Genomic DNA, 27,660 nt, shown 5'->3' on the forward strand with positions numbered 1-27,660 from the left:
GTTTGGGGGTTTTACATCATCTTTAGAGCTAAAATAATTTTTTTAACGTGTGTAAAAAATGCAAAACGGCTCTGACAGCGAAAAGGTTAAAGCGGAACTTCACCCAAAAGGGTGTTTGCATCCCCCCCCCCCCAATGGGTGTTACTTCCTCTTTGTCTCCCTGCAAAGGTAAAGCATAATGGGCTACTATGCATTGCATAGTAGCCCATTTATGTGTTACTTACCTGACACAGGAGCCAGCGATGTCACCGATGTCCCCTGTAGCACGAAGCATCCATCTTCTTCCAGGTATCGCTGCTCCGGCCACTCACGGCGCCGGAGCAGTGATGACGTCACTCCCACGCATGCGCACGGAAGCCGCCACTAACGGCATATCGCCGTTAGCAGTGGCATGCTCAGTGCGCCTGCACGCTGTAGACAGCAGTGCCTGTCTTTTTTTTAAATATCTCCTAAACCGTGTAGGTTTAGGAGATATTTCTTATAAAAAAAAAAGGCTTCCCCCTGAATGGGTGGGATTTTAAATGACCATCAACTCCGGACACAAATGGACACAATAATATACAATTTTTATTCATAAATTACACAAATGTACATAATATTACCAGGAAGTACAAATGGGCTAAACAATGTCCTCCTGGTGTATTAATAAACAAACATATATACAGAACAAAATATGATTAAAACAATGCTTGTCCTATATCACCCACACCCGACGCGTTTCCAGTTGCTGATAATTCAGAACCTTCATCAGGGGTGAACAAACTTGATGATATAGCAATCTAGTGAGGTGTAAGTTCGAGGATCAAAATGCCTGCCATTTAGAAAAATATAAGTATGTCTGAAGAGTACTTCAAATACTATCGAGATGTCAACCAAGTACAGGATGTCCTGCACATAGAGGACTGCTTTGCCGTTTGTAATTTGTGGTTGGACTACAGCTTCCAGTTTTCCTTTTGGGCTTATTTTCATGGGAATGGGACAAGGCAACCCTGGGTGCAAGTCATATACATGCTAATTCAGCTTGACACACACATGAAGGTGGACTTGAAACATCCAGATAGCCATTGTTTGTTCCAATTAATGTCTCACATAGAAACAAAAAACCCCCCTTGCCATAGAATCCGTCTAACTGATCTGGAAGTAATTTGCAGGACATCCTGTACTTGGTTGACATCTCGATAGTATTTGAAGTACTCTACAGACATACTTATATTTTTCTAAATGGCAGGCATTTTGATCCTTGAACTTACACCTCACTAGATTGCTATATCATCAAGTTTGTTCACCCCTGATGAAGGTTCTGAATTATCAGCAACTGGAAACGCGTCGGGTGTGGGTGATATAGGACAAGCATTGTTTTAATCATATTTTGTTCTGTATATATGTTTGTTTATTAATACACCAGGAGGACATTGTTTAGCCCATTTGTACTTCCTGGTAATATTATGTACACTGTGTAATTTATGAATAAAAATTGTATATTATTGTGTCCATTTGTGTCCGGAGTTGATGGTCATTTAAATTCCCACCCATTCAGGGGGAAGCCTTTTTTTTGATAAGTATATAGGGATTGGACCACTTCACCGTTATTTGACCCATTTTCAGTTCTTTTCTCGTTTAGGAGATATTTCTTGAACCTACAGGTGAGCCTTAATCTAGGCTTACCTTTAGGTCAAAGTGGTTTGTAAGGGTTTACAACCACTTTAAGGTGAAAAAGCACCTGGCAGTGACTGCCCCCCCCCCCCCCAGCCCCCCCCGATTAAACTTACCAGAGCCCTGGAACTTGACCCACAGGGATGCGCTCTTCTCTCAGCCCGGGGTTCTCAGCTCTTGATTGGATAGATTGATAGCAGCGCAGCCATTGGCTCCCACTGATGTCAAACAAATGCAAAGACGCGGGCCGAGTACTGCATTTGGCCTCTATGGACAACAAATGCTGGAGCGCGTCCGCAAGGTAATCCCCCAGGAGAGCGCTTCTCCTAGGGGGTTATCTGATGTGGGGAGGAGCCGCGAGAGCCATCGAGGGACTCCAGAAGACCAGGATCGGGGGCCACTCAGTGCAAAACGAGCTGCACAGTGGAGGCAAATATGATAGGTTTGTTGGAAATGATTTAGTCCAATACCCCAGTGACACCTAATCAGGTTAGGCACCTCATCCCCCAATAAATATGTTATAAAGAGTAAGGGAATAAAGGAGGGGAATTTTTAGCGGTGCAAAATATAACAATGGTATACACAAAATATACTAAAAATTCATGTTAATTTATTACATATACATTAAAAAGACATTGGAGTACAGAATTATACAAACAGTTGTATAAACATGATTACTGAGCTGAAAGGATCCCGGTAGTAGGTGTTGGCAGGATAATCGCACTTGTTCCCGACATGTTTCGCAATGTGCTTCTTCAAGGGAAACGTGCAACTGACAACAAATTTAATTTTCAAGAAAAAAGAGAAAAAGGGGAGTTTAGACCATGCAAAATGTTTTTTTTGCATGGTCTAAACTCCCCTTTTTCTTGAAAATTAAATTTGTTGTCAGTTGCACGTTTCCCTTGAAGAAGCACATTGCGAAACATGTCGGGAACAAGTGCGATTATCCTGCCAACACCTACTACCGGGATCCTTTCAGCTCAGTAATCATGTTTATACAACTGTTTGTATAATTCTGTACTCCAATGTCTTTTTAATGTATATGTAATAAATTAACATGAATTTTTAGTATATTTTGTGTATACCATTGTTATATTTTGCACCGCTAAAAATTCCCCTCCTTTATTCCCTTACTCTTTATATGATATGTTTGTTATTTTTATTTAAAAACAAACCCTTACAATCACGTTAAATTCAAAATGCGGTCCTGATATTTTACCGCTCACAGGCCTTACTTCACGATCGAGCTCGCACACATCATGGCCGGTGACGAGGCACTCCCAGATCTCTTTGGCGCGGCTCCAGCCGAGGTACAGGGTGGCTTCTTGCAGGAAAAATGCCAGGAATTTCAGGTGTGCTTCCAAATACTGAAATAGTAGAATAGTAAAGTTATATTTCACTGATGGCTCAAGAAGATGCTGCACATTACCAGAAAGAAAACGTATAAAATTATTCATTTTAAGTCTTCATGGCTGCAATGCTAACGCATCCTTAAACAAGCAGTGGAACCCAATGGTATAGAACAGTCCGCAAGCAATAGGTATTCTGCAGCTCTAAAAGGTCAAGTCCACCTCTTATGCCTCGTACACACAGTTGGAATTTTCGGGCCAGCAAAAGACTGATGATCGCTTTTTGTCGGGAAAATGCGACCGTGTGTATGCCCCATTGGAATTTTGCTGGCCGAATTTCCGCCAGCAAAGGATTGAGAACAGGTTCTCAATTTTTCCGATGTGTGTAATGCAATTCCGCCGTGCAAAAACTCACGCATGCTCAGATTCAACTATGAGATGGAAGCTATTGGCTACTGAACTTCCTTTTTCTAGTCCCGTCGCACATGTTGTACGTCACCGCGTTCTTGACGGACGGAATTTGGTGTGGCTGTGTGTATGCAAGACAGCTTGAGCGAAATCCTATCGGGAAAACCATCAGAGCTTTTTCCGACCAAAATTACGATCATGTGTACGGGGCATTAGATAGCGTTTTATGCGACCACCCATATTAAGGATTGCATACAGCATCCGAAAACCTAAACGGTCTCCTTCCTCACAGATCACCGCCATTACTAGTAAAAAAAAAATAAAAAAATATAATAATAAAAATGCTATAAAACTATCCCCTATTTTGTAGAGAAGCTATAACTTTTGGGCAAACCAATATATGCGTATTGTGATTTTTTTTTTTTTTTTACGAAAAATATGTAGAATAGGTATCGGCCTAAACTGAGGAAAAAATTTTTTTTTTATATATTTTTGGGGGATATTATAGCAAAAAGTTAAAAATATAGCTTTTTTTTTTTTAAATTGTCGCTTTTTTATTTATATCGCAAAAAATAAAAACCGCAGAGGTGATCAAATACCACCAAAAGAAAGCTGTATTTGTGGGGAAAAAGGGACGTGAATTTTGTTTGGGTGCAACGTCACACGACCGCGCAATTGTCAGTTAAAGCGACGCGGCGCCGAATAGCAAAAAGTGCTCTGGTCGGGAAGGGGGTAAAATCTCCCGGGGCTGAGGCGGTTATAGTGCGAACTAAACTGTAGGTAGATCTATCAGATTTCTATATCAAGACTTTCAATGTCAGATACCTCCCGGTAAGTGTATCTGCCGTCAACCAAAGAGGATCCGGCCAGCCCTCCAGGACCAACAGCATTAACGGCCAAGCGATGGCACGCCACTAGGCTAGCTGTCACCAGCTTGACGATCTCAAAGTTCTTCTTCAGATCCTGGATGATACTCTGAAAAGAAATGGAAGGTTAGTTGCGGTCTACAACCTAGAAAATACAGTTCTCCATAGCACCTCCCTTTCAAATTCTCTGCAGGGACAGAATTTTGCGAGGCCTTTCAGGAAAGAAACATTTTTTTATGGATAATAAACCAGAAAGCATTTGCATCCCAGTAGAACCCAAGTCCTCCTACCTTGTCTTGCTTTTGGTAGGTCTGCTTGTTAAATGAGCGGGTTATCTCGTGGAGCTGGCGTAAGGCTGGCACCACCCACACCACTTGTGGGTTGTTATGCTGAGATGACTTGGGAGAAAATGAAGAAAAGGTGGCACAGTTAAAGAAAAAGCTTTTTTTATTTATTAATTTTTTTTTGTTTTTAATAGGACACAACAGATACAGAAATCAGATACAAAAAAACGCATGGCTTTAAATTGGGATACAACAAGCAAAAAACATTGAAAAGCTTTTGTGTTAGTGGCATTCCTAATCACTTGCCGACTGTGCATTTCTGGCACTCTGTTTACAAGTAAAAAAAAAAAAAAAAAACTGTATTTTTCCTAGAAAATTACTTGGAACCCCCTAAACATTTTATATATATATATATATATATATATTTTGGGCTAAAAATAGCGCCTGTAAAAAGGCTCCCCTGCTGTCTGTGTGAAAGATAGAGTGCTTTCACACTGAGGCGATGCAAGCAGCAGGTTTGGAGTGGTGTATACCGCTTCTCCACCACTCCTGCCCATTGATATTAATGGGCACCACTGCCCAAGCGCATGCAATGCGATTTGGCAGCGGTGCTTCACGGGCGCATTTAACCTCTTCTTCGGCCGCTAGCTACGATTATATGCGCCCCACTAGCAGCTGAATAGCACCGCTAAAATGATGGTAAAGCACTGCTAAAACTAGCAACATTTTACCATCAACGTCTGCCCGCTCCAGTGTGCAAGCAGCCTATAAAATAAAAACAAGTACTCAAAACTTTTGGACGAAAAAAAAAAAAAAAATTGACTAACTTTACTGTTTTAGTTTTTTTTTTTATTTTTTTTTTTTAAATCGTTTAGTGTATTTTTTTTTTTTCCCCCCAAAAAAATGCATTTGAAAGACCTCTGCGCAAATGCCGTGTGACATAAAATGTTGCAACAACCGCTATTTTATTCCCTAGGATCTCTGCTAAAAAAATATATATACTTTAAGTGATTTTCTGGCAGAAAATACAGGACTTTTACTTGTAAGCAAGAAGTGTCAGAAAAGATTTAGTCTTTAAAGCGGAGGTCCACCCTAAAGTGGACCTTCCGCTCATCGGAACCCTCCCCCCCTCCGGCGCCACAATTGGCACCTTTCAGGGGGGAGGGGGGTGCAGATACTTGTACAGTACAGGTATTCTGCACCCACTTCCGGGATAGCTCTCTGTGGAAAGGGGCGTCGATTACGCCCCTTTCCGCAAGTGCCCGCCCCTTTCCGCAAGTGCCCCACTGCCTGCTGGGAAACACACAGATCCCAGAGGCAGCGGGGACCGTCCTTATTGCGCAGCGCGACTCGCGCATGCGCAGTAGGGAACCGGGAAATGAAGCCGAAAGGCTCCATTTCCTGATTCCCATACCCAAGATGGCGGCGGCAGGACCCGAGAGACGATCTAGAGATCTGCTTCGGGTGCCGACATCGCGGGCGCGCTGGACAGGTAAGTGTCACTATTTTAAAAGTCAGTAGCTGCAGTATTTGTAGCTGCTGGCTTTAAAAAAAAAAAAAAAAAACGCGGAGTCCCGGCGGACTCCCGCTTTAAATGGTTAAACTGAGAACTTCTACACACTGAGATGAGTTCATTCATTCAGAAGTGTAAACATTGTATCATTTTGTTCTTTTCTTGGCAGCCTGCCCAGAGAGGAGGAAGGAAGTTTCTATGACGACTCAGGCAACTTACACTGACTTCTATTACAGAAGTCATTTCCAAGTCCCGCTGTTCTAAATCGGCCTTTTTATCAGCTCAATCGGCCAATGCCGATTAATTAAAAAACGGCAAATATCGGCCGATATATCGGTCAACCTCTAATTATATATATATATATGTGTGTATATATATATATATATATATATGTGTGTGTGTGTGTGTGTGTGTGTGTGTGTGTGTGCGCACACACACACACACACACACACACACATATATATATATATACACTCAATGTCCGTGGGGATACCTGCGATCGCCTCACGGAGAGGCAGAACGAGGAGATGATAAAGTAAACAAGCATTTCCCCGTTCTGCCTAGTGACAGTGTCACTGATCTCTGCTCCCTGTGATTGGGAGCAGATATCAGTGACGTGTCACACATAGCCACGCCCCCCACAGTTAGAATCACTCCCCAGGACATACTTAACCCCTACACTGCCACCTCGTGGTTAACCCCTTCACTGCCAGTGTCGTTTACACAGGAATCAGTGCATTTGTATAGCACTGATTGCTGCATTAATGACAATGGTCCCAAAAATGTGTCAAAAATGTCCGATGTGGCCGCCATTATGTCACAGTCATGATAAAAATCACTGATCGTCGCCATTACTAGTAAAAAAAAATAAAAAAATAAAATAAAAAAAATTAATAAAAATGTCATAGCTTTTGTGCAAACCAAACACTTATTGCGATTTTTTTTTTACCAAAAATATGTAGAAGAATACATATCGGCCTAAACTGAGGGAAATTTTTTTATTTTTTTTAATATATTTTGGGGGATATTTATTATAGCAAAATGTAAAAAATAAAGTGTTTTTTTTTCTTCAAAATTATCACTCTTTTTTCGCTTATAGCCCAAAAATATAAACCGCACAGGTGATCAAATACCACCAAAAGAAAGCTCAATTTGTGGGGAAAAAAAACGGACATCAATTTTGTTTGGGTGCCACGTCGCACGACCGCGCAATTCTCAGTTAAAGCGACGCAGTGCCGAATCGCAAAAAGTGCTCTGGTCTTTGGCCAGCAAAATGGTCCGGGGCTTAAGTGGTTAAAACCGTGCACGCATGTGGAATGGCGACAAACCATGACACTGTGTGTGTGCGCGTGTGTATGTGCGTATGTGTGTGCGCGTGTATGTGCGTATGTGTGCGCGTGTATGCGTGTGTGAGTGTGGAGTTAGGAGTTCTGGATGTATACACGATGTAGAGAGGTTACAATGCTCGGGGTATCTGAGGTCCTGTCAGGCTGGATGGTGCCTCATGACTTTTATTGGCGGTCTAAACTTGTTACAACTGTCCTGAGCATCATTCCAGCAGATATATTCTATGCACAGGACAGCTTTGTTACTTTATGTATGTAGTATTCTCCCATTATTTCTTTGCTGTACAGAATGATTGTTCATGTAATTAATGTGGAGCTCCACCCAAAAGGGGAAGCTCCGCTTGTCTGCTTCCAAACTACTTGATGTCCGTTTACCTGCACTGTCTCCATTGTAGGGGCCCCAAAGCGTTACTTCGCCCAGGGGCCCATGATGCTACTAAGACGGTCCCACCACCCCGGTGCTTGTGTTATTGGATTTGATTGACAGCAGCAAGAGCCAATGGCTGCGCTGCTATACATGTACCCAATCAAGAGCCGAGAACCCCATTGAAAGAGGGATGACGGGGATGCGCCGACGGAAATTGGGGGCTCAGGTAAGTAAAACGGGGGGAAATTGGTGACTGCCAGGTGTTTTTTTTTCACCTTAAAGCATAGGATGTATCAAGGTGAAAAAACACGTACCTTCACAACCCCTGTAAAGCGGACCTTCAGTCATTTTTTAATCGTTCCATCTATTAAATCTTCTGCCCTTCTTGTTGTTTTACCTTGGATAATACAACCTTTTTTTCTGCCAGTAAATCCCTTATACAGCCCACTTCCTGTTTCTTGTCTGGTCATTAGTCTAGGCTTATGACATCATGCACAACTCTCTCTCTCACTCTCATGAGAGTTTGCCAGGAAGGGAGGAGGGGGGGGGGGGGGGGGGGTGAGTCATAAGAGGGCCAATGAGAGCTGCAGAGCTGGAGGTGTGTCTGTGTAAATCCAGGGAGTGAAAAGGCAGCAGCTTCAGCTGTCCACAGTTAAAATGGCCACAGCCAGACTCTGTGGAGGGAGATTTCGGCAGCATATTTGACAAGTACAGAATCACAGTGTATATAAAATAATATGCAAAGTGGTTGGAGGGAAGCTTCAGAATGGCAAAGATGTTTTTATTACAAACTATATGAGCGGACTGCAGTTCCTCTTTAACTTGCCTGGATTTCAGTTTGAGGTTTTTAAAATCAATAAAATAAAATAAAAGTTGGCATGCTGTGTTCAGATTTTTTTACTTTATCAGACAAAATAGGGTGTTCACAGCATATCCCAGAAAAAAAAAAAATTAATGAATGCGTTTCACTTTCCTACAACAGCATACATTTTTGCTGATGCTGTCTGACAGCAATAAACATAAAATGAACAGGCTGCATATTGTTGTTTGAGGTCTGCGGCAAATGCAACAAGATGCTACCAGGAACAACCAGTTGTGGAGAGCATGGTAAAGGACAATAAGTGACACAGATTATAAAAGTTTACAGTAAAGTTTACCTTTTTGATGTCCTCGATGCATTTTATGATGTAGCTCCTCTTGACAGTCTCTTTTACTGCATAGGCATCACTCAGGATTGTCAGGTGCTCCTCTAAGGCTTGTTGGATTAAGTTAGATGGCAGAGTTGGTAAGTGAGCGAGATCCCAGAGGACCTCCAACACCTGCAGAGTAAGAGATGTAATTACTGCGGGTTATAAAAGGCCGTGGGGGGGGGGAGGGGCCCCAGGCTGGCACTCCAGGCCTCACCTTTCCTGTTGTCGCCTCGTTGCGTGCCTCTCGTCCGATGCGCCCTATAAGGCTCAACAGTTTCTGACGAACCCGATCGGATTCCGTTTCCCAGCTCTGCGGAAAAAAAAAAAAAAAATACAATAAAGGGGTCAGTCTGCAAATAACAGGAACTTAACCACTTGCCGACCAGCCGCCGTCATACAGCGGGAGGTCGGCACGATCCCACGAATCGCCATAGCTATACGCCGGCTCGTGGGATCGGGATAGCAGGTAGACGGAGGAGCGTGCACGCTGCACTGCAGGGGTGCTGATGCTCGTGGCAGACGGTCACGATGACTGCCGGCCACGAGCGATCACGGGTAGGAGAGGCAGAACACGGACGCGTGTGTAAACAAATACTTGTTCTGCGAAGAGTGACAGATCGCGAGTTCCTAATAGCTAGGAACCGCGAGACGTCATCGCCTCTAGTCAGTCCCCTCCCCCTACAGTTAGAAAAACACACAGGGAACACAATTAACCCCTTGATTCTCCCCTAGTGTTAACCCCTTCCCTGCCAGTGACATTACAGTAATAAGTGCATTTTTATAGCACCGATCGCTGTATAAATGCCAATGGTCCCAAAAATGTGTCAAAAGTGTCCGTGTCTCAAAAAAATAAATAAATAAATATAAAAAATAAAAACGCAGATCGCCGCCATTACTAGTTAAAAAAAACGAAAAAAAAATTATAAAATTTTATCTATATAAAAAAAATCTATATATATATATATATCTCTATCTATCTATCTATCTATCTATCTATCTATCTATCTATCTATCTATCTATCTATCTATCTATATATATATATATATATATATATATCTATATCTATCTATATATCTATCTATATATCTAATTTTAATAATAATAATATTAATAATAAAAATGCTATAAATCTATCCCCAATTTTGTAGACGCTATAACTTTTGCGCAAACCAATCAATATACGCTCATTGCGTTTTTCTTTTTTACCAAAAATAGTTGGAAGAATACATATCGGTCTATACCGAAAAAAAAAATGGGGATATTTATTATAGCAAAAAGTACAAAATTGTGTTTTTTTTTTTGTTTTTTTTTAATTTACACTTTTTTTTGTTTATAGCGCAAAAAATAAAAACCAAAAGAAAGTTATATTAGTGGGAAAAAAAGGATGTCAATTTTGTTTGGGTACAACGTCACACGACCGCGCAATTGTCAGTTAAAACGACGCCGTGCCTAATCGCAACAAAAGGCCTGGTCATTCAGCAGTAGAGCTGCACGATTCTGACCAAAATGAGAATCACAATTTTTTTTACTTAGAATAAAAAGATCACGATTCTCTCTTTCTCGAGACGTAAAAGCTTTTCCATTATACAAAAAAACAAAACAAAATGGGCTAACTTTACTGTTTTTTTTTTTTTTTATTCATTAGAGCAATGTTTTCAAAACAAATTGCATTTGAAAGACCGCTGCGCAAATACAGTGTGACATAAAATATTGCAACAACCACCATTTTATTCTCTAGGGTGTCTACAAAAAAATATATATATAATGTTTGGGGGTTCCAAGTAATTTTTCTACCCAAAAAAAAAAAAAAGATTTAAATTTGAAACCAACAAATGTCAGAAAAAGGTTTAGTGTTTAAGTGGTTAAACTTTTTTCACTTACACACAAAGTCTGTTTCATTGACAAATTTTTACAATATTTAAACTTAATTTCAACTGATAAAGAATGTTTTGATTCTTGGCAGACTGCCCTGTTTTTTTTGTGCCTAAAAAAGCATTAAAAAAGCACATGCAAAAATGCCTCTGGAATGGATCCAGAATGCGTTTTTGGGGTGTAAACCAGCCCTAACGATGATATTAACCACTTCCCATCCAGGCCAATTCTGACGTTTCTCTCCTACATGTAAAATTAATTTTTTTTTTTTTTTTGCTAGAAAATTATATGGAACCCCCAAACATGACAAATGTGTCTAGAACAGGCCTCAGCTGATCTTCAGTAATAACACATGCAGCCAACACCCCAACACAAAGTTAATATTATACACGATTTATATAGCGCCAACAGTTTACGCAGCGCTTTACAATGTATATGGGGGGGGGATGGGGGGACAACACAATTACAGTACAGTTCAACACAAAAGGTACAGGAGGGCCCGGATCGTAGAGCTTACATTCTAAAGGGAGGGGGTGTGGGATAGGCTTCCCTCAATAAATGAGTTTTCAGGATCTCCTAAAGGTGGGAAGGGTAGGGGCTGATTGGACAGACTGGGGCAGGGAGTTCCAGAGGATGGGAGAGGCTCTGGAGAAGTCCTGAAGGCGAGCATGGGAGGAGGTAACAAAGGAGCTAGAGAGCAGGAGGTCTTGGGAGGAGCGGAGGGGACGATTTGGGTGATATCTGCAGATGAGGTTGGCGATGTAGATGGGGGCGATGTTGTGGATGGCTTTGTATGTTATGGTTAGCATTTAGAATTTTACACGGTGGGGGAGGGGAAGCCAGTGACGGGATGGGCAGATAGGAGCAGCAGTCACGGATCGGATAAGTAGTTACCTTTTGAATTAGCACAAAGAGGTGGTTGAGCTGATCTGGGTTGAACTTCACAGCTGCAGCTGCGATTATAGTATGAATGTTTTCTATCACAGTGGATGATTGGCCGGACTGGGGAGAGAAGACATCATATATAAGAAATCCGAACACATCAGTAAACTACATATGCACAGCAGGAGTTTCACTATAAACATTGCGTTATTTATTATATTTTATTGAATGTTCATACATACACAAAGAGGGAACATTGCGTGTTATTTAAAGAGGAAGTAAACTCTCCCACTCTGATGCTTCTTGTCATTTAGTCCATTATAATAAGTAATTATCAGACTATAGCCACTGTAATCCGGCCCAAATCGCATATTACTTACTGTTTAAAGAAACTTTAAAAAAAATGTGTTTCCAGGGGTTAGGCAGCGCCATCTTAAAGTGGTTGTAAACCCTTACAAAGCACTTGGACCTACAGGTAAGCCTAGATTAAGGCTTACTTGTAGGTCCAAGAAATATCTCCTAAACCTACAAGGTTTAGGAGATATTTGCCAAAATACAGGCGCCGCTGTCTACGGCGCATGCGCCGTAGACAGTGGCGGGCAGGCGCACTGAGCGCGCCACTGTCAACGGCGATATGCCGCGAGTGGCGGCTCCCGTGTGCATGCACGGGACTGACGTCATCGCGGCTTCGTCGAATGACAGCGGCGGAGCGGCGAGACCCACCGAGAAAGATGGATGCTCCGGACTACAGAAGACAGCGATGACTTCGCTGGCTCCTGTTGTCAGGTAAGTGACACAAAATGGACTACGATGTGATGCGATGCATAGTCGTCCATTATGCTTTACCTTTGCGGGGAATCAAAGAGGAAGTAAACTCATCAGGGTTTACTTCCTCTTTAAGTATTGGTTTCTGAGTCCACAGTGGAGTGCATTTCCGCCCTTACATTGAGCACTTCCTGTACTGTTTACCAAGCCTCCTTCTCAAAGCAACGTTTCTATGTCAACCACACCATTTTTTACCAAAAAAAAATAAAAATAAAATAAAAATGGAAATAAACTTCCAATAGAACTCTGTACAGTACAGGCGGATCATGAGTTACAAACATCTGACTTACAAACGATTCTACTTAGAAACGGAGGAAGACAACATGAAGTGAGATGAGATCTACCCCTAGGAAGGGAAATTCTCTCCTGTAAGAGTTATTATATTTCACAACAACCCAAAATTTTCAAAATCCAAATTGTCATTGGGACAGAAAGTGAGGCGAAATCTTCTGAACATTTTTTTGGCTGGAGCTACACTTACGACTTATAAACAGATTCAACTTAAAGCGGGGTTCCACCCTAAAGTGGAACTTCCGCTGATCGGAACCCTCCCCCCCTCCGGTGTCACAATTGGCACCTTACAGGGGGGAGGGGGGGTGGAGATACCTGTCAAAGACAGGTTTTTACACCCACTTCCGGGCATAGACTCCCGTGGGAGTCTACACCATTTCCTGTCCTGCCGCGCTGTCTGCTGGGACACACACGGGTCACAGTGACAGCGCGGAGATTTCCTATTGCGCTGCGCGACTCGCGCATGCGCAGTAGGGAACCGGGAAGTGAAGCCGATTCGCTTCACTTCCTGATTCCCTCACCTAGAATGGTGACGGCAGCAGCCGAGAGCCGAGCGATCGATCGGCCTCGCTGGACCCCGGGACAGGTGAGTGTCCATTTATTAAAAGTCAGCAGCTGTAGTATTTGTAGCTGCTGGCTTTTAATATTTTTTTTTTTTAGGTGGAATCCCTCTTTAAGAACAAACCTACAGACTCGATCTTGTTTATAACCCGGGGATGGCTTGTGTAGCTACATGAATAATATCAGTGCAATATATAACAGTGCAATTCAATGCAAAATATATAATGTACAGTGCCTTGAAAAAAGTATTCATACCCCTTGAAATTGATGATGTATTATGTCCCCTAATTATTATGAATCCCCCTCCCCCCCAAAGAAAAAAGCATCACCTGGCTAACTTTTCATTATAATAATATACTTCACAGTGCCTTGAAAAAAAATTCATACCCCTTGAAATTTTCCACATTTTGTCATGTTATAATCCAAAAAACATAAAAGTATTTTATTGGGATTTTATTTGATAGTCCGACACAAAGTGGCACATTAATGTGAAGTTGAAGGAAAATGTAAATTTTTTTTTTTTTTACAAATAAATATGTGAAAAGTGTGGCGTGTATTTGTATTCAGACCCCCTTGTTTTAGAGAGACTTGTGACCGGGGCAGATGTTCACCTTACAGCAGGACGACCCAAAACATACAGCCAGAGATACAATGGAATGGTTTAGGCCTCATGTACACGGCTGCTACTAAACTGGCATTCAGAGCCAGTTGGGCACATTTTTCAACGGCTCCTAAACTCTCCTCTATGTTATCTTATTAGTACATGTACACGGGATCGTTTATAGTCGTTTCTAGGCAGCTGAGTTTAGACACTTTTTTGGACGCAAAAAAAATAAATAAATGGGTTCATTTAGAAGCATTTCAAATGATGGATGCTTCTAAACGAGGCTAAGCATGGTAGTTTTGAAGAGAAAAAAATGATATATTAGAGATATCTATATATCTCTCTCTCTATATCTCTCTCTCTCTATATCTCTCTCTCTCTCTATATCTCTCTCTCTCTCTATATCTCTCTCTCTCTATATCTCTCTCTCTCTATATCTCTCTCTCTATATATCTCTCTCTCTCTATATCTCTCTCTCTCTCTCTATCTCTCTCTCTCTCTATCTCTCTCTATATATCTCTCTCTATATCTCTCTCTATCTGTCTATATCTCTCTCTATCTGTCTATATCTCTCTCTATCTATATCTCTCTCTATCTATATCTCTCTCTATCTATATCTCTCTCTATCTATATATCTCTCTCTCTATCTATCTATATCTCTCTCTCTCTATCTATCTATATATATAGATATATTATGAGAGAGGGAGATAGAGATATATATCTCTACCTCTCTCTCTCTATATAAACCGTCCCGTGTACATGAAGCCTAAGATCAAAGCCTATTCATGTGTTAGAATGGCCCAGTCACAGAGTCCAGACCTAAATCCACTTGAGAATCTGTGGCAAGACTTGAAAATTGCTGTTCACAGACGCTCTCCATCCAATCTGACAGAGCTTGAGATATTTGGCAAAGAAGAATGGGCAGAAATGTCCCTCTCTAGATGTGTAAAGCTGGTAGAGACATCCCCAAAAAGACTTGCAGCGAAAGGGGGTTCTACGAAGTATTGACTCCGGGGGGCGCTATACAAATGCCCCCTCCCACACTTTTCACATATTTGTACAAAATGTTGAAAACTATTCATCATTTTCCTTCCACTTCACAATTATGAGCCACTTTGTGTTGGTCTATCACATAAAATCCCAATAAAATACATTTACGTTTTTGGTTGTAACATGACAAAATGTGGAAAATTTCAAGGGGTATGAATACTTTTTCAAGGCACTGTAAAGTATTTTATTATAAAGAAAAGATAGCCAGGTGATGCTTTTTTTCTTTTGGGGGGGGGGGGGGGATTCATAATAATTAGGGTACATAATATATGACAAGTGGTGAATATGTCATTTACCCATCCCAGGGACTAGGATTTCCAAGAGTCTTGCAAAGTGTTGGGGCATTTAAGTTTTGCTTCTTTAGGGGAAAATGCGATTGGTACTTGAGCACATCTCTCACCTGTATCTTCCAGATTTTGGAAAGTTCGTCCAAGGACAATTTACTTCCAAGCAGTTCAATGATTCCCTTTATCCGGTCACAGTACTGTGCCTGGTCAATGTTTCCTGAAAAAGGAAAAATCACACATCAGCTCATACAGTCCCCCCCCCCGGAGTGCAGAGACTTCACTGCAAACTAAAAACACAAATCCAAAATAATTTTTTTTTTTTTAATTTAATTTAATCCCAGAGAAACCCATCAGCTGCTGCTGGAGACCACAATTAACCAAAAGCACGAACCTCACCCTCACATAAATCACGCCACGTAATGGGAAACACGAATACCCGCATGTACAATTAAAGTTTAAGTTGCTTATATTTTGCCCTCCCGGGGTCCTCCATCCCCCTTCGTCAAAATGGCATTTAACCAGTTAAGGACCAGGACTTTTTCTGACGTTTGTTTAAATTATTATTTTTTGCTGGAAAACTACTTAGAACCCCCTAGTCATCATTTTTTTTTTTTAATTCAGGAAAGTGCATCTTTTCAAAAGAATTGCGTATGAAAGATCGCTGCGCAAATACAGCGTGACATAAAATATTGCAACGACCGCCGGTTTTATTCTCTAGTATCTCAGTTTTAAAAAAAAGAAAAATTATATATATAATTTTTTTATTATTTCTTTTAAACAGACACCCCAGAGACAGGGACCGGCCAGGGACAGACCGGGAATGAAAGGGACCGGCCAGGGACAGACCGGGAATGAAAGGGACCGGCCAGGGACTAAGGATGAGCTCAGGCGTCTTCGCACACTCCTGCAGAGGCCGCCACGAAGTCAGGGCTGCGCTAATCACAGGCAGTGAGACATTGCTCCAATGCGCAGCTGCAGAGATCGGGCAATGTCTCACAGCCTGTGATTAGCGCAGCGCCGACTTCCTGGCGGGCTCTGCACGTGGACTGTGCAAACACGCCAAAGCTCATCCCTACCAGGGACAGACCGGGAATGAAAAGGGACCGGCCAGGGAGGGACAGACCGGGAATGAAAAGGGACCGGCCAGGGAGGGACAGACCGGGAATGAAAAGGGACCGGCCAGGGAGGGACAGACCGGGAATGAAAAGGGACCGGCCAGGGAGGGACAGACCGGGAATGAAAAGGGACCGGCCAGGGAGGGACAGACCGGGAATGAAAAGGGACCGGCCAGGGAGGGACAGACCGGGAATGAAAAGGGACCGGCCAGGGAGGGACAGACCGGGAATGAAAAGGGACCGGCCAGGGAGGGACAGACCGGGAATGAAAAGGGACCGGCCAGGGAGGAACAGACCGGGAATGAAAAGGGACCGGCCAGGGAGGAACAGACCGGGAATGAAAAGGGACCGGCCAGGGAGGAACAGACCGGGAATGAAAAGGGACCGGCCAGGGACAGCAAGACTGGGAATGAAAAGGGACCGGCCAGGGACAGCAAGACTGGGAATGAAAAGGGACCGGCCAGGGACAGCAAGACTGGGAATGAAAGGGACCCGCCAGGGACAGCAAGACTGGGAATGAAAGGGACCGGCCAGGGACAGCAAGACTGGGACTGAAAGGGACCGGCTAGGGACAGCAAGACTGGGACTGAAAGGGACCGGCCAGGGACAGCAAGACTGGGACCGGCCAGGGACAGCAAGACTGGGAATGAAAGGGGTGGACCAAGGACAGTTCGACTGGGAATAAAAGAGACAGAAAAAGGACAGTTAAGCCTCGTACACACGATCGGATTTTCGGCAGGGGATTGTGTGCCTAAAATCCAACAGTTAGTACGCTCCAGACAATTGTTGTCCAGCCTGTTGGCAGGCTAGGAGATTTTCAGCGGGCCAGTCTGTTATCAGATTTTCATATTGCCTATACACAAGTCCGTCAGACAGACAAAAGTCCGTCAGACAGACAAAAGTCCGTCAGACAGACAAAAGTCCGTCAGACAGACAAAAGTCCGTCAGACAGACAAAAGTCCGTCAGACAGACAAAAGTCCGTCAGACAGACAAAAGTCCAAAGTACAAACACGCATGCTCAGAATCAATGCTCAAACACGACATTAGCAGAATGTGCCCAAAGGGTGGCATTCAAGAGCTGAAATTCCTCGTAGTACGCCACTACGTTCGCGTCTGTTGGCCGACAATTGTGTACCGTTTGTATGCAAGACAAGTTCACGGCACACGCCCATTCGGACAAAAATCTGACGCTCTGTTGGCCAACAATCCGATCGCGTGTAAGAGGCTTTAGACTGCGATCAAAAGGGACAGGCCGGGGACAGTTAAACTGGGAGTAAAAGGCCTATAGGGCCTTGGTGCAAAAATAACAGGAAGCGCGACCCCCCCCCCCCCCCCCCCACCGGGGGCCCTCTCCATCAGTTCGGGGGCCATATATCACTGCTGCATAACAAGTCAAAACACATTCATTTCAATGGGTGCCGACTAAAGTTTAAAAAAAAAAAAAAAAAAGTTTCTGCTTTTCTATGACTATGGTGTGATCTGAGTGCCAAAGATCGCAATGTTAAATCACAAAAAAAAGTCGCAATTCCCATTACTTTGGGGGTCGCAGCAGCGTGAACCGACCCTAGCGATATCCTTTTTCATGTTCTGCAGCGGGCCCCGCCCTGCTCCATGCCATCGGGCCTCCTCCATGCCATCAGCCCCCCCACGTTGGTGAGTGAAACGCCAGGGCCCAGTCGCAAACGCCACATTTGTGACCCTGGTAATTTCGCCACTGACTAGTTTTAAATAACAAAATTAGTTGAGTGAAACACGAACCTTCCAGTGCTATCGATAGGACAGAGTTTTCCACCAGCCAATCCAGGAGCCGGTCGGTATCTATTGCGTTCTTCACAGATTTCGATAAAGTGCTGTCTTCTATTAATTTGGTTACCTTGGGGGAGGGGAGGGAAAACAGAGCTTCAAGTAAGGTGCACGGTGCAGGGAGAGGGACTGCAGCGGTCAGTCTCGCTTACCTCTTTGAGAGAATTCATTTTTGCGCTAAAGTGAGGAGATTTCAGCATTCGTAGCAAGATGTCCAGCCGAAGATCGTCCACCACATTCACCAGGTCCGGCTGGAAACGCATGCACAGCAGCTTAATGGCAGACAGGAGCTCGGGGATACTCACTAACCTCTGCGGGAGGAAAGAAGAACGGGTCAGGATTTATGAAGGCTTGATTGGAGGAAGAACGTTGGTCTTACAGAAAAGTTGCTGACCAAAGAGCGCCAGCTCCTTATTTCATTTATTTGGAATGCAGGAGAAGCTAAAGAACAGACCAGGAGATGTCCTACCAGGAGATGTCCTACCAGGAGATGTCCTACCAGGAGATGTCCTACCAGGAGATGTCCTACCAGGAGATACTCTAAGTTGGGGTCCTCCACCGACTCCACAAACTCAACGCTCAACTCATGCAGGCCCTCTCGGACCTTACCTCCTTCCCTATTTACAGGGTTTGTTGGACTGAGACCCAGCTTTACTCAAGACCCAACTGAGATTCATCAAACCCTTTATATGAACCCACACTAGAGCTGCATAATTAATCGTTAAAAGATCGACCCACCACGTGATCTTAACCGCTTGCCGACCAGCTGCCATTATACTGCGGCAGGTCGGCACATTCCCACGAGCCGTCGTAGCTGTACGTTAGCTCCTTTAAGCGGGATAGCAAACGCGTGCACGCTGCACTGCGAGGGTGCCGACACTCGTGGCCACGAGCGATCGCGGGCACGAGAGGCAGAACAAGGATGTGTGTGTGGAAACACATACATCCCCGCTCTGTTCTGAGAGGAGATGCAGATCGTGAGTTCCTAATAGCTAGGAACCACGATCTGTCATCCCCTCCAACTACAGTTAGAACACACAGTCAGGGAACACACTTAACCCCCTTGATCACCCCCTAGTGTTAACCCCTTCCACGCCAGTGACATTTATACAGTAATCAGTGCATTTTTATAGCACTGATCGCTGTATAATTGTCAATCGTCCCAAAAATATGTCAAATGTGTCCGATGTGTCCGCCATAATGCCGCAGTCATGATAAAAAAATAAAATAAAAATCGCAGATCGCCGCCATTACTAGTAAAAAAATAAATATAAATGCTATGAATCTAACCCCTATTTGTAGACATTATAACTTTTGCGCAAAACAATCAATATATAAGCTTATTGCAATTTTTATTACCAAAAATATGTAGAATACTTATCGGCCTGAACCGAGAAAAAAATTAGCTTTTTTTTAAAAAAAATAAAAAATTGGGGATATTTATTATAGCAAAAAGTAGAAAATAGTGTTTTTTTCCCCCAAAATTGACGCTTTTTTTTGTTTATAGTGCAAAAAAATAAAAACCACAGAGGTGATCAAATACCACCAAAAGAAAGCTCCATTTGTGTGGGGAAAAAAAAAGAGAACGTTAATTTTGTTTGGGTACAGCGTCGCACGACCGCGAAATTGTCAGTTAAAGTGACGCAGTGCAAAACGCAAAAAAAAAAATGCTCTGGTCATTGAGCAGCCAAATCTTCCGGGGCTGAAGGGGTTAATCCTGCATTTTCAGGATTCATGTGAAAAGTGCAGAGATGTTCCCAGGCTCACAGCTAAAAAGAAACATTGTATCTTCTTATCAGTCCTTTGGTTTATTCATTTACACATCATAGTGATGAACTTTGGTCTGCAAATGAAGTCAGTTTAAAGCATTTTTTTTGCGCTTTTTATACAATTGTTCCTGTTTAACCCCTTATTTACCCTTAAAAGGGGTTGTAAACCCTCAAGGTTTTTCACCTTAATGCATTCGATGCCTCCTGTGATGCAGCCATCCCCTCGAGCCCCCCCCCTTTACTAACCTGAACCCAGTCTTTCCATCGACGGGGACGAGCACACCAGCTCCAGCCAGAGTCTCTGGTCCTGATTGGATAGATTGATAGCAGCAGGAGCCAATGGCTGCGCTGCTATCAATCAAATCCAATGATGCCAGAGCCGGGGGTGCGAGGTCGAGTCCTGCGGTCTGTGTCAATAGACGCAGGACACGGAATCACGCCCGCACAAGTGGCCACGAGGGAGAGCGGTCTTTCAATGGGGCATTCGAGAAGAGGAGGAGCCAGAAGCGCCGCTGAGGGACCCCAAAAGAGGAGGATCGGGGGCCACTCTGTGCAAAACCAACTGCAAAAAGGAGGCAAGTATGACATTTTTTTTTTTTTTTAAATGATCATTTAGATATCCTTTAATTTACTCTAATTAGCCTTATTAACACCTTATTCTCCTTCTCCATTTCATTTTTTTCCTGCAGATTTTTTATTTCTATTTTATAAACTATTAATAATTAAAACTTTTTTTTGTTTGCTTAATATTTTTACACGTTTTACGTTGAAAATAAATTTATTTCATTTGTAAAAATAACTTCTCAACGCTTTCTACCATTGGTGACAGCTGAAGTGTAAACAAAAAAGTTATACTAGGGTAACGATAATTGGTATTGGCGAGTACTAAAAAGACCCCAATATAAAACTTATTGGGCATTTTCTTATTTCTTTTACACATTGCTTTATTTTTCATAAAAAAATCTTTAAATGTGATTAAAGCAAAGAGTATTATGTCTTATTTTACTGCCATCGTGTTTGACAACCTAATGTTCAGGGGTTGTAAATCTTTAAAATAAAAACAAACATTCTTTAGAATCGTGAGAGAGTTATGATCTTTATTCTACGAAAGGAAGGAAGGGAAGGAAGGAAGGGAAGGGAGGGAGGGAAGGAAGGAAGGAAGGAAGGGAAGGAAGGAGGGAAGGGAGGGAAGGAAGGAGGGAAGGGAGGGAAGGAAGGAGGGAAGGGAGGGAAGGAAGGAGGGAAGGGAGGGAAGGAAGGAGGGAAGGGAGGGAAGGAAGGAGGGAAGGGAGGGAGGGAAGGAAGGGAGGGAGGGAGGGAAGGAAGGGAGGGAGGGAGGGAAGGAGGGAGGGAGGGAAGGAAAGGAAGGAGAGAGGGAGGGAGGGAAGGAAAGGAAGGAGGGAGGGAGGGAAGGAAAGGAAGGAGGGAGGGAAGGAAAGGAAGGAGGGAGGGAGGGAAGGAAGGAAGGAGGGAAGGAAGGGAAGAAGGGAGGGAAGGAAGGAAGGAAGGAAGGAAGGAAGGAGGGAAGGAGGGAAGGGAGGGAAGGAAGGAGGGAAGGGAGGGAGGGAGGGAAGGGAGGGAGGGAAGGGAAGGGAGGGAGGGAAGGGAGGGAGGGAAGGGAGGGAGGGAAGGAGGGAGGGAGGGAGGGAAGGAGGGAGGGAGGAGGGAGGGAGGGAGGGAAGGAAAGGAAGGAGAGAGGGAGGGAGGGAAGGAAAGGAAGGAGGGAGGGAGGGAAGGAAAGGAAGGAGGGAGGGAAGGAAAGGAAGGAGGGAGGGAGGGAAGGAAGGAAGGGAAGAAGGGAGGGAAGGAAGGAAGGAAGGAGGAAAGGAAGGAAGGAAGGAAGGAAGGAAGGAAGGAAGGAAGGAAGGAAGGAAGGAGGAAGGAAGGAGGAAGGGGGAAGGAGGAAGGAAAAAAAAAAGAAAGAAAGAAAGATTATATCCAGAATCTTGCAGCTCTATCACACACAATACTGAATTTCATCAGTAGGTGGCATAGTAGGCAACATAAAGTGTTGGCCTTAAAGCGGAGTTCCACCCATATAAAAGTCAGCAGCTACAAAAAGTGTAGCTGCTGACTTTTAATAATCGGACACTTACCGGTCCCACAGTCCAGTGATGCGGGCATATGAAGCCCTGCTCCTCTCCGCGGCGCCGGCACTGAGACCGTCCGGCTGTGGCTTCACAGCTGGGCACGCACAGTGCATGCAGCGATGCGATTGACCAGGCAATCTTCTGGGACCTGACACGTGTCCCGGAAGATTGCAGGGAGGAAGAGGGGGATCTTCCTTCCATCGCCAGGGAGGAAGTGGGAGGAAGTGCCTTTAAAAACAGGGTACCCACTCTTCCCCCAAAATGATGATATGCCAAATGAGGCATGTCAGGGGGGGTCACCTGCACTTAAAGCAGAAGTTCCATTTTTGGGTGGAACTCCACTTTAAGGTGGTCTTAAACGTATTTATTACAGCGCCATCAATTTACAAAAGCGCTTTACATATATTATACATTCACATCAGTCCTGCTCTCAGGGAGCTTACGATCTAAGGTCCCCAACTCACATTAAAAAAAAATATATTATATTATTAAATTATATATATATATATATATATATATATATATATATATATATATATATATATATATATATATATATATATATATATATATATATATATATATATATATCTCCAATTAACCACCCAGCACATCTTTGGAGTGTGGGAGGGAACCAGAGTACATGGAGGAAACCCACCCAGACACGGGGAGAACATGCAAACTCCAGGCAGGTAGTATGGTTTGGATTTGATCTGACAACCCACATTCATATACGAGGGCCATTTTAGATAGAAGCCAATTAACCTCCCAGCATGTCTCTGGAGTGTGGGAGGGAACCGGAGTACCTGGAGGAAACCCACCCAGACACAATGAGAACACGCAAACTCCAGGCAGGTCGTGCCTTGGTTGGGAGTCGACCATGACCCCAGTGCTGCTCGGTGGAAGTGCTTTCCACTTCGCTACTGTGCTGCAATCAAATCCACAATCGATCAAACAGCCATCATTTTCCCTTTCATCGATTTAGAATCAATTTTGATCGATCATATTCAATCATACTTAGCCGATTTGGCAGAGGGGAATTTTACTGATCATTTTGCATCGATCGGCAAAACTGAGATTTCATTGGATTGATCAGATTCTGAGGTTGCATGGTGGAAGCAGAGATGCGATCATAAACTGACGATATTAGTTTATGACTGTATCTGATCTAGTGATTGAAATCCACTTCCAAGTGTGTGGCATATTGATCAAATGGGTTGACTAAAAAATATGGATTGGAAGTGAATCTGACCATTTATTGAAGCATGTGTAGTCACTATTAGGCCAGGGAAACCCGGAGCACTGTGGAAGCAGACACGGTTTTGAACTCAAGAAATGGAGAGTCTATGAAGACTATGGGAAGCATACCTTGTCCTTCAGATCCTTCTCTTCCACATTCTGTACGTACTTTATCATCTTATGAATAACATGATCCAGCATTGGCTGATGGCAGAAAGAAGCAAGATTTCAAAATCAGAAATTATTATTTAACAAAAAATAAAGAAAAGTATTCTGAATACAAATATATATCAATATTATTTTATACATCACACACACACACTGATCCCCCAGGAGTAGAGGTGCACTGAAATATCGGCCGAAAACTGTTTTCAACATGCGGCCGAAAGAAGAAAAGGTGCCAATAATGGCACCGTTAAGGGGGTGGGGCTACAGGGGGTGTCATTAGTCCTCCCCTCCCTCCTTGTCACACAGAGCGGCGCTCTCCCTCTGTGTCACAGAGCTGAATTGTCCAGACGGCAGCAGTAACAATGTCCCGCCTCTTATGATAGATGGCACACTGATCCAATGCCGGGACACTGAATCAGTGTGACGTGTCACAGGAGGCTGGACATTGTTACTGTGGCCACCCGGCCTGGGAAATTCAAATCAAGCTCCGTGACGCAGTGGGAGATTGCCACTCTGATCCAGGCCCTGGTGAGGAGGCGGCAGCCTCTGAAAGGCCCTGGTGAGGAGGCGGCAGCCTCTGACAGGCCCTGGTGAGGAGGCGGCAGCCTCTGACAGGCCCTGGTGAGGAGGCAGCATTGATCTCTTGTATCATGTCTGCAGTCTTATCTCATGCATCATGTCTGCTAGAGGTGCACCGAATTAAAATTTTGCTAATACTATAAGCAGACATGATATTGCAGACATGATACAAGAAAGAGGTTCTCCATCGAAACACGTTAGCCACCCCGCAATACCGTCTGGTCTTCCGGCATCTCCGGTTCCAACTACAGACTTAAGAGAAACCGTTCGCTATTGCCGTTTTCAATGATATCCTTGTATACCACGTTTTTAAGCGAGTATAATCATTTCTGTTTTTTACCTAAATTATAATAATTTTTGGTAATGCACCTGATCAGTGCACCGTCCCTTTTTTCTTAAAAACAAATACAGGTGCACCATTAAGCCCTGCTGCTGGCAGCCTGTAAAATTTTAAGTGTCTGACAGCTGCTGCAGCAGGATGGGGCTGGGTGCTGCACTCAGTGGTAATTGAGATTAGGGCAGCATGTACCCAGGGACAAATACCTGGAATGATGCATACCACTTGATGCACCACCCAGCCCTGTCCAGCCGCAGCAGCGGTCAGATACATAGGATTTGACATGCTGCTGGCAGGGGGGGCTGGATGGTACCTATACCCTTCAGCTGCAGCTAAAATGCCAAAGTCTCATGCACTGGGGCTGAACATCCAGTGTGCATGAGGCCTAAAACCTCAACTATTTGACATATGAGAAAAAAAACTGTCCACCCTCCATGCAGTGGTTCATCTAATTATCAGGGAGTAGAAGTACCATGGCTGCATTTGAGGTAAACGGGTACATTTGACCAGCAAGGGTACTTATAATTCCTGATAAGCAGAAAACCAATACACAGAGGGTCTAAAAAAATAATTTTAAGTGGGGTGCCCCCCTAAAAAATAAAATAAAAAAAAAAATTACAAGTCAGCAGCTACAAATACTGCAGCTGCTGACTTAATAATCGGACACTTACCTGTCCCAGGGTCCAGCGATGTGAGGGAACGAAGGCCCTCCCCCCCCCCGTTCCCGCTCCACGCGGCGCCGTCATTCTTACAGCCGGGCACCCACTGCGCATGCACCAGCGGTGATACAACGCACAGTCATCTGGGACACGTGACAGGTCCCAGATGACTGTGCGGCGCGAGGGGAAGTGATGTCACCAGCCCGGGCATTGAAGGCAGACTACAAGGGACCCCCTAGCAACAGGCATTTAGAGGTGAGTAAAAAAAATATTTTTTCCAATTATTTTTTTTTCTTTTTTTTTTTAAGAATTTTTAACTATTTTTTATTTTTACTTTAAACAAAAAAAAAAAATGTTTTAAAAAGTAAATCTCAAAAGAAAATGTCATCCTAGATTTGTTACCTGTACAGTAGAGGAATTGAGGTATTCTGCACACACTCCGAGGGGCTGAACCAGAGCCGACACTGCCTGAGAAAATAAAAAATGATGTGTTATAACATCAGGAATTCATCCTGGAATATTTTCCTATACAGGTGCATCTCAACAATTAGAAGATCATCAAAAGTTTATTTCATTAATTAATTCAAAAAGTGAAACTTATATATAGTTTCATTACACACAGAGCGATATATTTCAGGCATTTCTTTCTTTGAATTTTGATGATTATGGTTTAGTGAAAACCCAAAATTCAGTATCTCAGAAAATTAGATCATTACATATGACCAATATATAATAAAAATACCAGAATTCTATCCTCTATTTTGTAGACGCTATAACTTTTGCGCAAACCAACCAATATACGCTTATTGCGTTTTTTTTTTTTACCAAAAAGATGTAGAAAAATTCATATCAGCCTATACCGAAAGAAAATCAGCTATAAATCTATCCCCTATTTTGTAGAAGCTATAACTTTTGCGCAAAACAATATACGCTTATTGCGATTTAACCAAAAATATGTAGAAGAATACATATTGGCCTAAACTGAGGAAAAAAAAATAGTTTTTTTAAATATATTTTTTGGGGGGATATTTATTACAGCAAAAAGTAAAAAAATATTGCGTTTTTTTTTTTTTTCAAAATTGCCGCTCTTTTTGTTTATAGCGCAAAAAAAAAAAACCGCAGAGGTGATCAAATACCACCAAAAGAAAGCTCTATTTGTGGGAAAATAAAAGACTTAAAATTTGTTTGGGTACAACGGCACACGACCGCGCAATTGTCAGTTCGACGCAACGCCGTATCGGCAAAAAAAAATAAAAATGGCCTGGTCAGTAAGTGGGTAAATCCTTCCAGGGTTGAAGTGGTTAAGTTACATTTTCAGGGGAGTTGGGCTTTAAATTATAAGGCCCCTTTCAAACGGGGAAGACTCCACCAGCAGTCCGCTTACTCGGGGGAAGGGGGGGATCTGCCGATCCCAGGCTAAGCAGGCGGCTGACTGGACAGCGCCTGCTTCGCTTATGCAGATCAGACACAGCCCATTCCCCTCTATGGGCGGACCACCTGTCCGTTTACACCTGACTGCCATACCAACTGATAGATGGAAGGGCAATGGGTCCTCATCTGCTTTTAGCAGATTGGATGTAAGTGGGTGTAAACCAATACAAGTCCGTTCACACCCTTCACTCCGTAGGAGGAGAATGGAGGGTCCGATTGGGTCTACCTGAAAAAAAGACAGGATGACACAATCAAGCCGCAAGTACAAAAATAAAGTAATAAAACAGAATATATAAATATATATATATATATATATATATATCCCCACTTCCCACCCGGCCAATGTATATATACGGCCGGGTGGGAGCCGTCTACTTCTGATAGGACGTTCAGGAACGTCCTTCAGAAGGAGGGGGATCGCGCGCGCGTACCCGCGCAGCGGCACGATCCTGGTGTGCTCGTGTCACCCGGGCACACGGCACATCTCGGATCGGCAGGAGGGCTCTGTGATTGGCCCTCCTGATCACATGACGGCCGTGTCCAATCATGGCCGTCATGTGATGTAAACAAACAGCCGGTTGCTAGGCAATCGGCTCTCCTCTCCTCACATAGAAGTCATCGCTGAGGAGAGGAGAGCAGATCGCTGCAGCCGGCTGGTGATCAGTGAGTATGAGCTGTTTTTACAGCTTTTTACTAACTGATCACCAGGCTAGTATAAACCTACAGTGTAAACACACATGTCCCCAAATAAAAAAACATATGTCCCACTAAAATCACATGTCCCAATGATTATCTGCACACATATGTACGTGATCACCTGCACACATATGTACATGATCATTTGCGTACATATGTTCATGATCACACAAACCAATTATTATACACTTAACGGAATTTTTTTTTTACCAAAAACATGTAGCAGAATACATTTTGGCTTAAATTTATGACAAAATTTGATTTTATTGGATTTCTTTTAAAATAGAAAAAAGAAAATGTTTTTTTTTCCAAATTTCCGCTTTTTTTGTGCTTATATCGCAAAAAAAAAAAAAAAAAAAAAAACGGAGTTGTGAATAAATACCACCAAAATAAAGCTCTATTTGTGCGAGCAAAATGATAAAAA

The 27,660-nt window shown here is 43.2% G+C and overlaps 1 protein-coding gene across 1 annotated transcript in view; it reads right to left on the bottom strand.

Moving 5' to 3' along the window:
* The window catches only part of USP24 (ubiquitin specific peptidase 24), a gene marked incomplete in the record, with an annotated part of 216,339 nt that overhangs the window by 107,453 nt on the left and 81,226 nt on the right, over positions 1 to 27,660 (bottom strand). Inside the window, 11 exon segments of the mRNA XM_077450643.1 lie at positions 2,889 to 3,020; positions 4,236 to 4,385; positions 4,567 to 4,674; positions 8,944 to 9,105; positions 9,191 to 9,286; positions 11,744 to 11,851; positions 15,463 to 15,566; positions 18,224 to 18,338; positions 18,421 to 18,579; positions 23,496 to 23,570; positions 25,512 to 25,568. Of these exon segments, the coding sequence (XP_077306769.1) occupies positions 2,889 to 3,020; positions 4,236 to 4,385; positions 4,567 to 4,674; positions 8,944 to 9,105; positions 9,191 to 9,286; positions 11,744 to 11,851; positions 15,463 to 15,566; positions 18,224 to 18,338; positions 18,421 to 18,579; positions 23,496 to 23,570; positions 25,512 to 25,568 (1,266 nt within the window).

This window comes from Lithobates pipiens, unplaced genomic scaffold, assembly GCF_037356315.1.
Source record: "Lithobates pipiens isolate NorthernLeopardFrog02 unplaced genomic scaffold, aLitPip1_a1.2 Scaffold_23, whole genome shotgun sequence".
In the NCBI taxonomy this organism is placed as follows: domain Eukaryota; kingdom Metazoa; phylum Chordata; class Amphibia; order Anura; family Ranidae; genus Lithobates; species Lithobates pipiens.